General features: G+C 41.0%; 1 protein-coding gene across 3 annotated transcripts in view; it reads right to left on the bottom strand.

Moving 5' to 3' along the window:
* Positions 1-602: 602 nt before the first annotated feature.
* Positions 603-14243, bottom strand: part of LOC118447941 (uncharacterized) — a 40182-nt gene continuing 26541 nt past the window's right edge. For all 3 annotated transcript variants that reach the window (XM_035880497.2, XM_035880498.2, XM_085663481.1), the window contains 3 exons: positions 9088-9285; positions 6187-6364; positions 603-1473 (listed from right to left, as the gene is read on the bottom strand). In XM_035880497.2, coding sequence (XP_035736390.1) covers positions 1234-1473; positions 6187-6364; positions 9088-9285 — 616 coding nt within the window. In that variant the 3' untranslated portion in view covers positions 603-1233. The remainder of the gene's footprint in view (positions 1474-6186; positions 6365-9087; positions 9286-14243) is intronic.

The following is a 14243-nucleotide window of genomic DNA, read 5'->3' as shown; positions in this document are numbered from 1 at the left end:
AAAGAAAGAAAAAGAAAAAACAAAACAAAAAAAAAAGAAAAGAAAGAAAAAGAAAAACAAGAGAAAAAGTATCCCGAACGTAGGATCGCAATGGCGATAGAGATAACGTCGTACGGCGCGATATCGGATATTGTGAATTCTTTTCGACCGCGGGAAATATAAATCCGGTAGGTTGGGTCAAGGAAAGGAAAAAGGAGGAGAAGGAGGGAAAGACAGGTAGATAGGTAGGTAGGTAAAGGGAGAGAAAGAGAAAGAGAAAAGAAAAGAGAAATAGAAAGACGTCTTGTCGGTTACTTCTCGTAATATTGCGGCTCTGTTGCGTTGTGCACGGTGCATAAAGATTCGATCGCGTATACGTACACGTCTAAGGTACATAACGTGCCACGTGACCGTAGATCACCTTAACTACTTCCTGGCCGTAGTAGTACAGTCCTACCGAGTCTTGGGGACTTGGAAAACGACTACTACGACGGATCGTTCTGATCTTCGCGAGTGCTCGCGACGCGTTAGCCTTGTAACGCGCGAGGATTAACGCGCGTCGAGGAAAGTTGATTTAGTCTCTTGTCGATAGTATTCATTTCTATCTCGATAGTATTCATTTCTATCTCTCTCTCTCTCTCTCTCTCTCCCTCGTTCAAAAAACAACCCAAAGATGAACGAGACCCGAATCCAGCATGCTTTTAGAATACGATAGACACGGAAGAGCAATTTTGTTCGTCGACGTACCAACTCGAGTTTTTAATCGTAGCGTATAAGTATATATTGTATTATACGTCCTTCGACTAAACGAAGACGATACCATGATCGCTTATTGCCGATATTCGACGTTGTCGGTAACACATTTTCATCGGGAGCTTATCCGTTAGAGAACACCGTTGGATGTGGATGATCGTCTAATTTACGAACGTTCGAACGATTGAACGGCTTTGTTTGAACTTTAGCTCCTTTCGGTCGGCTCGATTTATGCGATCGCTTATAGTAACGGCTCGTAGCGATTTATTGTTACCTTATGTACGTGTCTACGTGTGTGTGTGTGTGTCTACTGTTTCGAAACGGTACGGTTATTTTCTTTTATTTTCTTTTATTTTTATTTTCCCTTATCTGACGATAACGAGCGATTAAGATATGACTTTATATATACATAATTTACTTCCTTTCTTCGTTCCTTGTAAGATTTTTCATGGCGATTTAGAAAAGTTTAAATGCACGGTTTATACGGACAATACGTTTTATTCAATTTGGCACATCTAAAGGTTCAGAATCGCGAACAATTTCGAACATATTGAGAATGTAATTACGGGCGTGTTCTGGGGTTGGAAATTTGTCGCTGTGTGCATCCATAAGATGAGCTCGCAATTCTTTGGCGAAGTTTGTGCAAAATATTTCAGTTGTTTTCGTTACGCAAAAGTCGCACTCGTAGATCGTCTTGCCGGGATGAAGGGTCTTCGATAGTACGTGCTTTCTCAGATTTTCCTGAAATGAAAAAACAAATATATATACACATACATACATACATACATACATACATACATACATACATACATACATACATACATACATATATACATACAGTCACATACACACACACACATATATATATATATATATATATATATATATATATATATATATATATAGAGAGAGAGAGAGAGAGATAGAAGGAGCGAAATACTTCGAGCGTTTGGGTGTTCTTACAAGCATTTTAGAAAGAGTCATAAATAAAGCTTGCAAATGCAAGGAGCCACGTTGTAAAGGCTTTTCATAGCTCTTTAATGGACAATGATCCAGTCTAAAACTTACGAGGCGATTCGCAAGAACGAAAGTGACGACGAAACGACAGCCAAGAGTGTTCGGTCATGCTGCCTGATTTAAATCACCTCTTTCCGAACCATAATCGCGAGAGACGTTCGCTAACGCCTATACGTGTTTTGTCTTCCGTACGAAATAGTACCGATAAATTTGAAATTTGTTAGACCGCGACGACCTCATATAACCTACTATTACCGTTCTAAGAGATAGTAAACGAGCATACTAATACAACTTAGGTTCTTATCAAATTTGCGTTCTAATGTTAACAGATTACGGGCTCACTTTGCGTCTTATTAGACGATAAAAGACATCATTTTGATATTCTCACTTTATGAATAGAAAATTGCTTGTTTTCTCTCAATATTAGGATATGATCGAGGAAAAAAAAGATGAGGGGGACGTCGTTGAGAGGATGAGAAGAAATAAGAAAAAGAAAGAAGAGAAAAATAAGAAATTTTGTCCTTCCGTTCTTAGTTAGAAATACCTGAGGAACGAGAAGAGAACCGAGAATCTGTTTGCCGGTGTGTGCAAAACCGGACGCGTTCGTTGGCCATGCCGTTGGCGCATTTAAAGGCGCTTTACCCTCTCGGCCTAAGTAGCCGACCGTAGTCGTAAACATCTTCCTACCAGGCGGGCTTATACGAGCCGTTGATGGCAACGGCAACATCAAATTTAATTTCCCATAAGTAAATCTTTCCGCGCGGCGCGACCAGCGCTCCGTGACGCTGCCGCATTAAGGCCCGTTCACACCGCTACGAGGGCGGTTGTTTACTCTTTTTTTTCTTTTTCTCCATCTGTCTCTATTTTTTTCTCTTTCTATTTCTCTCTCTTGCTTTTTCTCTCTCTCTCTCTCTCTCTCTCTCTCTCTCTCTCTCTCTCTCTCTTTCTTATCTCCCGACAAAAGAGAAGAAGGAAAGGTGAGAGAGGCCGCCCTTTGAATGACGACGAGACACGCGAACATAGAATAAACATTTTCTCGCAGTCACCTTCATCAGAACTTCGATCTCTACTATCGAAGTATTATCGTACACGCATACCTATACGTCACGTTATAACTATTTATTCGGATTCGGTGCAATACCACAGATAGAACAGATGTTCTTCCATAGGCGTCTCCAATTCCATGCACTACTATCCTGTTTTACGAGTTTCTTCATCTACGTTAAAATTACAGAGACCATAGTCGTATGTTATTCCTCGCTACTGTCAGTTCCTTTCAAATGTCTACCCGAAAGCTTCTCAATTCCTTTCTACGTATCTCCAAGCTCCTCATCGCCAATCGACGCGCCTTATTCCTTGACGTAAACATTCTCGTAATATTACTGAATTATCGCGAATAGTTTCGATCTCGCGATGATTTCCACGCACGGCGGACCATCATGGGGCCCTTTTTGCCGTGCCGCATTTCGCTAATTAAATGCATCCACGATGATCGAATCAATTTTTTAACGATTCCCTTAAATAAAGCCGATCAAATTCTACGATGGAATAAGATAGGATATAGGGTAGGGTATCTGCTTGCATCGATAAGTTGAAAGACGGTAACGATGATAACAACGATGACAATTATTACGAAGGGAAAAAAAAGACAAAAAGGAAAAAGAAAAAGAAAAAGAAATGATTACTGAAAATAATCCTACAAAATAATCTTATCTCAATTGGAATTGAAACGTGGTTAATGCGGTTAACGCGGAAGCGAAAAAAAAACAGAAAAAAAGAAAGAAAGAAAGAAAGAAAGAGAGAAAGAAAGAAAGAAAAATAAAATAAATAAGGTAAAATCAGAGATAAAAAGCCGGCGTTGGGTAGTAGCGAAGATGAAAGCGAGTAAAGAACAACGGCCGCGAATAGAGATTCTTTAAGATCTTGAAAAAGAGGAACGTGAGCTTTCTTGACGTTGCGCGAGCCTTCAGGGATGGTGGAAGATGTTAACCTGGGGGTGGATAAAAGATAAAAAGAGAAGGTAGCCCAACGAAGAAAAAAAGCGTGTAACTATCCGAAGTAAATCATAAGGTAGAGAAAGTAAGAAAGGTATGGTGAGAGTGAGGGAAAAAGAAAGATAGAGACAGAAAGCGAGTAAGCGAGTAAGTGAGAGTGAGTAAGAGAGAGAGAGAGAGAGAGAGAGAGAGAGAGAGAGAGAGAGAGAGAGAGAGAATAAAAAAGTAAGAGAGGAAAGGAAGATGGGGAAGGTGGCGCGTGTAATCTCGTTGACGCAAGGCTAGCCGACCGCCACGTTGGAAGGGAATCTCCTCGTTAAATCGTCCCGCGTGCTGCTCGCACGTTTCTTCCTTATTAAAGTACCGAGTAAGCAGCCATCGTCGCGAGACTCCCGATATTCTTTCCAGCCACGGAGATGCGTGCCCCTCGTATTTCCCTTTTATCCTCAGACCTACCGGTGAAATTATTTTACGATCCTACGAGGTGGATCGTGCTATCGATGCTGAAGATTCTTTTTTTTTTCTTTCTTTTTTCCTTTCTTTTTTTTTTTTCTTTCTTTTTTCTCTTTTTCTGCCATCCCCAAACCCCTACCCCGTCTCTTTATAATCCCTCATTCTACCAAGTTTTTTTTGTACACGTTGCCTTACGTCCTTGAACCCTCGATCGATTTTAACAACAACAAATCGTATACTTATCACCAAATACAACACGAGTTCTTCAAACGAGAAATGTAAACGTCCGATTTTGTTATCGCCACGGATGTCGGAGACGAATTTTAATTTGTTTACAAATCGAAGATAAAAATCATTCCTGTAAACTATATCGATAGATATATTTTATGTTCAATAAATGTGTGAAGCTTTTTCTTTTTTTTTTTTTTTTGTTCTTTTTGTTCTTTTTTTTCTTTTTGTTGAATACGTATCCACCTTCGTTTTAAATGCATTCAATCATATTTCATTTCTTCACTTTTCTTTTCTTTCTCCTTCTTCGAGAGCGAATAATACGAATTTGCCTTTATATCAGTACCATCGACGTATCTAATCGTTAACGTGATTTCTCCGTTTGGACGAGATCAATGTCGGGCATGAGCTCGCATATAGGAAACCCGAGAAATTCTCCCTCGGCAAACATTAGCCGATTTTACATTTCACGATCGTTCCTCTGTTTCCTTTTTTTTCCCATTTCTTTTCTTCTTTTCATCTTTTCCCTTTATTTTTTTTTTCTTTCTTTCTTTCTTCCTTTTTTTCATTCGAAAATTAACGACCGGTAGCAGGGCGTACAAGTCGATAGCATCAAAGTCAAGCGTTTAAGAAACATAGATCGTCTCTCGCTTAGTTCGAGATAAGCGGTGCACGGCTGCAGTAGCGGCGAGGAGGTAGTAGGGTAGATCGATCTATCCGCGGCTAAAGCGCGCAATGATCGGAGTAATTCCATTATCTTAATCGGTAAAACATTCTCGACGAGAATGAACGAGAGATCCCGATAGAGGGAGAGAATGGCGACGGGCTTTTATTATTTATTACATTGTTTCTCGAGCCACTGATATGCATCTTTGCATTTTATGGCCGTCCGAAGGTGGATACTATTAGTAGTAGTAGAATACTCCATGAATGTATTAGTGTTGTTAGACGTAGATAGACATAAGAGCAAAGTAACCGAGCAAAGACATAACGGCGAACGATTTTAACGTGGATCGAGCGACCGGAATCCATCGCAGGGACTGTGTGCTTCCTTGGCAAACAGTAAATCGAAATGAGAGCCACTGGAATGAGTTTATGTCGCTATCAAAGAGACACGAAGCCCTCGTATGCGAGGCGCATCCCAACTAAAGCTTCAAAGGACATTAGCATACCGGCCAGCACGGTATGACCGGAGAAAGGACCCGGCTTTCCTCTTCTTCCTCGTGCGTGTGTGGGCATCCAGTGAGCACAATTAACTCGTTATCTTATCGCGGTCCGCGGCGGCAACGGCAACGGCGACGGCGGCGGCGGCGGCGGCGGCGGCGGCGGCGGCGGCGGCGGCGGCGGCGGCTGCGGCGGTGGCAGCAGCAACGGTTTGCGGCGGCATCAGCACCAGCAGAGAACGCGACGCGATCCAAACGTTAAGGTGTACTTTGCTTAATTTACGCCCACGAGCTCGCTCGCCGTAAAAAAAAATTGGATCCCGTTGACCGATCTCGAACATTTTCTGTTCAAGGTAAGATCGAGTTTACTCTTTCGAAACATGAAGAAGTCGCCTTAATTGAACTTTGCACCCAATTAGCGAATCGATCTATCTCGTACCTACGAATTTAAGTTTTACTTTTCTTTTCTCTTTGACGATTAGAAAAAAACGATTTAAAGGGAAGATATCTTCGACTCTGTATCTTCGATAATAAGAAAAAGCTTCTAGCTAAAGTTAGATGGTTACACTTTGGAATGTTGCTAACGAGTAAGAACTTACCAGAGTATTGCAGGCGTACGTACAATGACGACATTTGTACGGTTTGGTGCCCGTGTGTAGCCGCACGTGTCGTCTTAGATGAAAGCTGAGTCTGGTTCTAAAACTGCAACCGGAGTAAGGACAGGAATGATATCCAAGTTTCTCCACGCTCGTTGAGTCTTCGTGCCTGACCTGATGCCTGGAACGAGGAGAAATAAAACCGTCTTTCGTAATAATAATATGCAACGGAGTTGGCGACAAGTAGCCGGACGAATCGCGAGCGTGGGCGCGGGTCGTTCCTTCGAGGAGAGGACGAGATAAAGAGAGTTAAAAGAGAGGATCGAGCCGACGAAGGAGACGGAGAGAAAGAGGAGCGGCGGTGGCGACGGCTGGGAAAGGGTAGGTGAAAGAGGGAGGAGAACGGAGAGGAGGGGAAAAAGAAAGGCAACTACTACTATATCGGTTGATATATTCGAGATGGCGGAAGACGTACGATCAGGCCGAGGCGCGGCTCTCTCTCTCTCTCTCTCTTTCGGGAAGTTCATCGTCGCAGCGGGACCCGGTGATTATGAAAGATGCGATATGCGTGCGCGATATTACGAGGGAGCCATTGGCCGTGGCTACGTGTATATCAGCTTCGAAATGCGTGACACGTTTAATTAAAATCCCGCGTGATTTACTTCAGAGCGTGGAGCAAGACTGAAGTAGATAGACGGATACAGAGAAAGAGAGAAAAAGGTAGAGAAAGAGAGAGAGAGAGAGAGAAAATTCACTGCGACACTCTGCGGCTGCGTTGAGTTCGACTCACGTAGTAAGTACTCAATTCGTGATGAAATATCGCGTCGAGTATCGCCGTGCGACCGATCATAACGGGTTGCCCGCACTTAGTCGACTTCTGCACGCAACTTCCGCTTGCGCGGTTCTCCTCTACCCTTCTCGGTCTTTACCATACGATCTCTCTCTCTCTCTCTTTCTCTCTCTCTCTCTCTTCTCGTTTCCAGCCCGTGATGCTTCTTCTTTTCTTCTGAAGCTTACGAACGCGGTGTTGCTGTCGGATAAAATGAGAGAATATTTATTAGTACGTATTGGTGCCGTATTCCACGACACAATACCCTTAATAAGGCTTAATTTAAACCGGGCTTCCCTTGATCGTTCGGCAAATTGCCGGTAGCATATTTAACGGCATTATGACTTAATCGAGCTCCAGTACGAAAAATTAAAAATCCATTTATCTTACGAGGCACTCTGTCTTGGCCCTTACGTATGAATTTTCACGAATTCCATCACGCAGTATCACGTCATTAATGATTAACTGTCGATCGTTATTATAAAGATCCCCTTGATTCTCGTCGATCGATTGAAATCGATAATTAAATTCTACGCTTCGATAATATCTAGCGGATTAATAGCGACATTAGTCTTGATCGTTCGCCGTATCGTGTTCTAGTCGATTTCGATCGAGATCGAATTCCAGGACAAGGAACTTGCGGATAACGTCATTGAACCTTCGGATGGATCGTCATGTATACATATATATATACATACATATATATATACATACATATATATATATATACAAATATATATACATACATATATATATACATACATATATATATATATATACAAATATATATATATACATATGTATGTACATGTATATATATACATATATATATATATGTATGTATATGTATATGCGAATGCATGGCGAAAATTAATTTCTGTTTTTTCTATTTATTTATCTTTTTTTTCAACTTACGCGACGCAAGTCGATCGCGTATGCGTAGTGACACATCCGATGCGTCCTCGCAATTAATTCGATCCGGCTTCCTCGAAGACATCAATTACATATACGCGACTTGCGAACACGATTAATGCTGTAGGAATGCATCGTTCTCAAGTCAGAGACCTTGATTAAAATTAATGTCAATAATATCGGAGTCGACGATGTTGGTGATACACCAATACACTCTTTCCCTCCTTTTTCTTCTTTCTCTCTTTCTCTCTCTCCCCCTATCATTATCTCTTTTCTTCCTTTACCTGTCTTGTCGACAAACTCGTAGAATCGCACATGGAATGAATCATAAAAGCACACCCACGCGGAAGCACCTCGTTTCGCGATATTTCATCTTCATCCTACCTCCCATGAAAAAATATCCGATTAATTTCATATGACTCATTAATAACGATCACATTAAATTCTCGTTCTATTAATCGGACGAATCGTAGATTTATTATCTATGGATTTATATATATGTATACGTATAATTATATTAACCTCCGTTACGAAAAGTATTACGTTTCATTTATCTTATAAATATTAATAGATCTCGATTTATCGCGAAATAAAAGCACATTTCGATGTTCCTCGTCTTGAAAAGTATGATATTTTTTAACATTAAAGTACACGATAAACAAGGACGCAATTCATAGTTATTTTGGATAATGCTAGGAAAAAACTAGGACTTTTCTTCATTTGTCTATATTTACGTTCGGTTCATTTCAATCGATTTGTTTCCCTTACGAAGACTGAGACATTACAAAAGTGATAAATACGTGTTCGTATCTTTTCGCAAAGAAAATCGAAACGTGATTCTTTTCGTGACGGACGGATTGATACGTGCTAGTATTCGTAACAATAAAATACAACGGGCTTATTCTTACGTCGCTATAAATGAAAACTTACTACTTTTCGAGAAGAAAATTGAAACGCAATGCTTTTCGTCGTCGTAAAAGTTCAAAATGTCAATCAATTCTTTCGGAAGAAAAATCAAAGAGAGAAATATTTTACTTCACTTATCTCACGTAGAATATTATTTTTATTTTCTTTACTTCTTTTTCCTTTTCGTTTTACTTTCGAAATGGTAGTAGTAATTCAAACGTTAACAAGAGTCAACGTAAATACATATAAGTACTAACCTGCGAAGTTGAGTCTTCGTTTTGGCCGCGTAAGAACAGTGGCCGCATGGATACCGTCTATTAGTGGACGTGCTGTCGTGAACCAATGAACGATGATACTTCAACTCGGAAGCTGTACGGAGTACCGTAGGACAACCAGGAAGACCACATTTGTACTTCTTACCGGCATGCCTAAGCATGTGCTGTCGTAATGCGTGTCTGAAACAAGTCATTTGAAATAAATTATTGACACGTCTCTCTGTCTCTCTGTCTCTCTCTCTCTCTCTCTCTCTCTCTCTCTCTCTCTCTCTCTCTCGCTCTCTTGTTCTAAAGTTTCTCTATTCTTTATTCTCACGTGTCTAATAAATACAATCAAATCAAATACTCATACAACTTCCTTGTATTCATTGTACAGGTATATCTTTTTTCTTTCTTCTTTTTTTTCTTTCAATGAACATATAGATGAATGTTCTTTCTTTTTTTTTCGATAAGTATATTTTTATATTTTTTTACTATTATATTTTTTTTTTTTTGTAAACTTTTAGATAAAAATAAAAATAATCGATATCGAACAATAACCATTTAAACGTGATATTTAGTTGGAAGGATCTCATGTGGCATAGCGAGCCAGGGATACCAACTATATTCGAAAAGTATTTCACGGATGAGAGTATAATTTTTGGAATACCATAGAACGTGTTAAGACATTCGTTGAGAATAATGATTTTCCCGGTTAAATAGGCACGCGCGCTTTCGTTAAGTTCGACGCGTAATAAGACAGCACAATGGCCCAATGAATGCGTGGTACGCGTGCGAGGATCGGGCTTGTTTGCACGCCTCACGATCCGATCGCAGCTGTTGCATCTTATGTATATCACAACCTGCCGAGAGAACGAGAGGAATCCCTCTCTCTCTCTGTCTCTCTCTCTCTCTCTCTTTCTCTCTCTCTCTCTCTCTCTCTGTCTTTCTCTTTCTCTCTCTCTCTCTCTTATTCATGATAGCGCGAGTTAGCCTATAACACGGATCCGCGAGAAGGAACTACATTTTAAATAGTTTCTGTCAGAAGGTGACGATCTATACGGTTATTGAACCTCTCTCTTTCTCTCTCTTTCTCTTTTCAAGCGTGCTCACTAAGTAAGTCAACAAGACGTATCGAGACCGGATCTCCTCCCGCTTTACCGCTTGGAATTCTGATCGTTTAAGAAGAAGAGGAAGCAGCCAAAGATTTATGGCACCTTAATTAGGATACAGTCGGTGCAACGACTTTTACGGCCCTGAGTTTAATTAAATCATCCGTTCGGAGTAAAGTGGAATTTTTAAATATAGGTAAGTATATCACATTGGCCGCATATTGGGGGCTTGAACGGAGGATTAAACTTTCTTTAAAGTACGATAGTAATTAAATGAAGAGGAACGAATTTGATGGAAATTGTTCTTTTTCTTTCTTTTTTTTTTTTTTTTTTTTTATTTTCTTATAGGCGCTGTACTTTCATCAAATGTTAACGAAAGGTATATGAATATATTTATTATTTTATTCTTTTTTCGTATATTTCTTTTTTCCTTTTCTTTTTTGTGTATTTCTCGGAGATGGACTTCAAGGCTTATCATCGTCGGGAAAATACATAAAAAAAAAAAAGAAAAAAAAAAGAAGAAGAAGAAATAATTACGATTTTGTGTAATCAATTGATGTTACAAGAGCAAATCACGAACATCCGCATTTTGCGGCATCGTTACCTACTCCTTAAACAATGTCGTACAGTGGTAGATCGTTCATCGAGCCGAGTTCGAGAGCTTTGAACGTTTCGCTCGTCGATGCTATCGAAATTGGCAGCAAATTTTCGAACACAAGTATCCAGGATCGGCAGTACTCGTATCTCCGGCTGCCGGCAGCAAGATCTCGAACGTCGTTCTCGAGGACTGTTACTGCTGCTGCTGCTGCTGCTGCTGCTGCTGTTAGTGATGGTGATGGTGGTGATGGTGTTGGTGCTGTTGCCGCTGTGGCTGCCGTTGGAAAGTTAGCTGGGACAGGACGAAGGACGCAGATTTTTCGCGATGGTAACTCGCCGATATCGCGAGAAGTTTTGCTCGGAGAGCGATCGAGAGTGAATGAAAGAGAAACAGGAGAAGAAGGAGAAGTAGAGAAAGGAAGACAGACAGACAAAGAGAAAGAGAGAGAGAGAGAGAGAGAGAGAGAGAGAGAGAGAAAGAGAAGGAAAAAGATCGAAGAGAAGAAGGGGAAGAAGGACGATAGAGGATGCTGGGAAGCGGAGAATGGCAAGGAGTAAGAGTGAGATAGAGAAAGGGAAAGAGCAACGTGAGATCTGGGCCGTCCTAGAGGGAGAGCCGGCCTACCCAATTGGCTACGCAAGTGTAACGCCAAGTTTTACAATGTCAGCGTATACACGCCCTCGCACGAACCTGGCGAACGTAGACTATGCTTGCACCTGCCAGAAAGAGAGAGAAGGAAAGAAAGAGAGAGAGAAAAAGAGAGAGAGAGAGAGAGATAGAGAGAGAAAGAAAGATGCAGGTAGCAAGACGCAAATACGCGTGTCTCACGAATACGTGCGTGTTCGATGTACGGATCTTTCGCCGTTGCAGGTAGGTATCCGCTGCACGTGCAAGTTGCACGCGCGTCTCGCATGCGTGGATTGCGTGTGATCCCCAGAGATCCTCAGCGATCCAAGACGATCGTGCCTGACGATGGAGATAACGATAAAGACCGACGACGAGTTCGATACACCCGCGCACATAGAAAAGGTCAATTCTTTCGTAGAATTCCTCGTGACTAATCCGGAAGTGAATCAGTAACCTATCAGGACTCCGATTCATATGGTTTTTAATTTAATTTGTATTAATCGTGAAATCATTCGACTGAATTCATCGAGGATTTATCGTTTAATTTTTAATTAGTATTGCCGAGAAAAGTTCACTGCATTGATTTCTTATTTACGATTAATGAACGATGATCTAATGTTCGTAACAACGGTTAAACGTGAGGTATCGATAGGAGGAGATCCGAGAATGGTATCGATATACGATACAATATTTCTCATATATCCTTTTACTTTTTTTACCGTATAGGTACTTACCTACCTATACCCTACTTAGATAGTTATACGATCGAGTTGTTCTTGATCTTATCGTTGATTTTAAACTTCCCGAAAGAGTCGCAATGTATCGTATAGTAATTTTCAAGAGATCCGTTTAAGAACTTAGATAGTTATACTTACCTCGATCCACAATCAACGTCGATCGAGTTTTAATTCTCCTCGATTACTGTTACAGTATAGATAGATAGTTAGATACGCCAGGACGAAAGGGACGGACTCATTCGTTCATTCGCGGAAAGTATAAATTCCGTCCTTGGAAATCCGAGCTGTTTCGGATTTCCTTACACGGATCATTGTAAATGACGTAAACGATTAGAATGAGCTCCCATTCGAGCTTGGTATCCGTGTACGGAAAATCGGTTTGAGGTTTCCATACTCTTTCTAACATCCCGTACAATCTTACCACGAGGATGGTAATTGCATCTGAATTATGACATTCTGCCCGTGGGACAAGACTTTTCTTGGGGATCGGAATCCGCGATAAAAAGTAATATTAATATGGCATCTTATAAATGCAGGTGCGGTTTCTCACGCATGGAATCCACGAGCGTGCTCGCGCGAACGCATTACTGATCACTGCGCATTGCTATTCGTATTTGGTTACCTGTTGAATAATAATATACACGCCGGAAGAGCCCCGTCGTGTAGATAAGTGCGCTCGCGCACGCGCGCGCGCGCGTACTTTGACGATAATAAATCGGACTGAATAATATTGTTTTTCAAAAAAAACATTCCGTCCATCCATCATCAACTCGATGTATCTGTTTTTTAAGTTGACAATATGTGATAATTAATGCAAATTTTTTCTATTTCTATTTTCTGTTTCTTCTTTTTAACAACTCCATCGTCAAAAAATCTTGAAGAATTAATTAATTATATACAGAAAAAGTAACTTTCCCCTCGAAAATGTCGAGAGAAATAGGAAAGAGACGGCGCCGATGGTAGATCGGTTATTGGTCGAAAGGGAAAAAAGAAAAAAAAGAAAGAAGAAAAAAAAGAAAGAAAAAAGAAAAAAAGAAAAAAAGAAAAAAAGAAAAAAAAAGGAGGAAAAAGAAGACAACGTCGCGTTAAGCATGGATCGTCGAAAAGGATCTTTTCGTAGAAACGTCGATCGAATCGATTTGACGAAGGTGAAAGAAAGGATCTCGGTGAATTACGACTCGCGTTGCTCAACGACTCGCTAGAAACTACGACGTAGACGGTGGTCGGATATTTTTTTTCTTCTTTTTCTTCTTCTTCCTTCTCTCTCATATCCACTTACCTTTCGAATCATTTTGAATTCCGATAGAACAATATATTAGTCAGGAGATATGAAAGTGTGCCTGCCTGGGTGGATTTGAGGAGACGTTGACGAGAAAAGGAACGCGTCTTCTTACGGGAACGGCAGAGGGGTAGGGAGGTAAAGAGAAAGAGATAGAACCGAGGACGAAGAAGCAAAAGGGGAGTGTTGGTCTTTCGAAAAGATGAAGTGACGGCGAGGAGGGGGTAGGTGGCGAGGACGGAGGGAAGCGAGGGGAGGGGGGGTTAGGGCCGGTGTGTTTCGGTGGAATGTCGCAGGCGTGACAAGAGGCCGTTAAGGAGAGAGACTCGGGGCCGATTGGGCAAGCGGATGCGGTCACTCCGGATGATTTAGCGCGACGTCCACCGTCATCTCGTGAAATACGTACCGGCTCTGAGCGGGGGCCATTTAAAAGTCTAATCTCTTTGGCCGCGCGATCGTCGTTAAATCCCTCGATAACGGCCGCGTGCCATCGCGAGATGGTCCGCGTTATTGGAATACTGACGTTTAAGCTAAATCGTGATGCGCACGTTAAATTCTTCATTCGTTATCGCCGACTCGCGGATTTTTTTCGTTTTTCTTTTTTTCTTTTTCTTTTTCTTTTTCATTACGCATGGAATAATGAATAGAAAAGTTATGCAAGAAGTAAGATCGTAACCATGGACGATTTACAAAATTTTTAATATAAATACGATAAGTTATAATCGTTCCTTTTGACCCGAAAGTAAGTACGTACATATGTATGTATGTATGTATGTACGTACGTACGTATGTATGTATGTATGTAT

The sequence above is a fragment of the Vespa mandarinia genome, chromosome 22, assembly GCF_050613455.1.
Source record: "Vespa mandarinia isolate Hongniang chromosome 22, ASM5061345v1, whole genome shotgun sequence".
Classification (NCBI taxonomy): Eukaryota; Metazoa; Arthropoda; class Insecta; order Hymenoptera; family Vespidae; genus Vespa; species Vespa mandarinia.
This window is presented reverse-complemented; position numbering and strand designations above follow the sequence as displayed.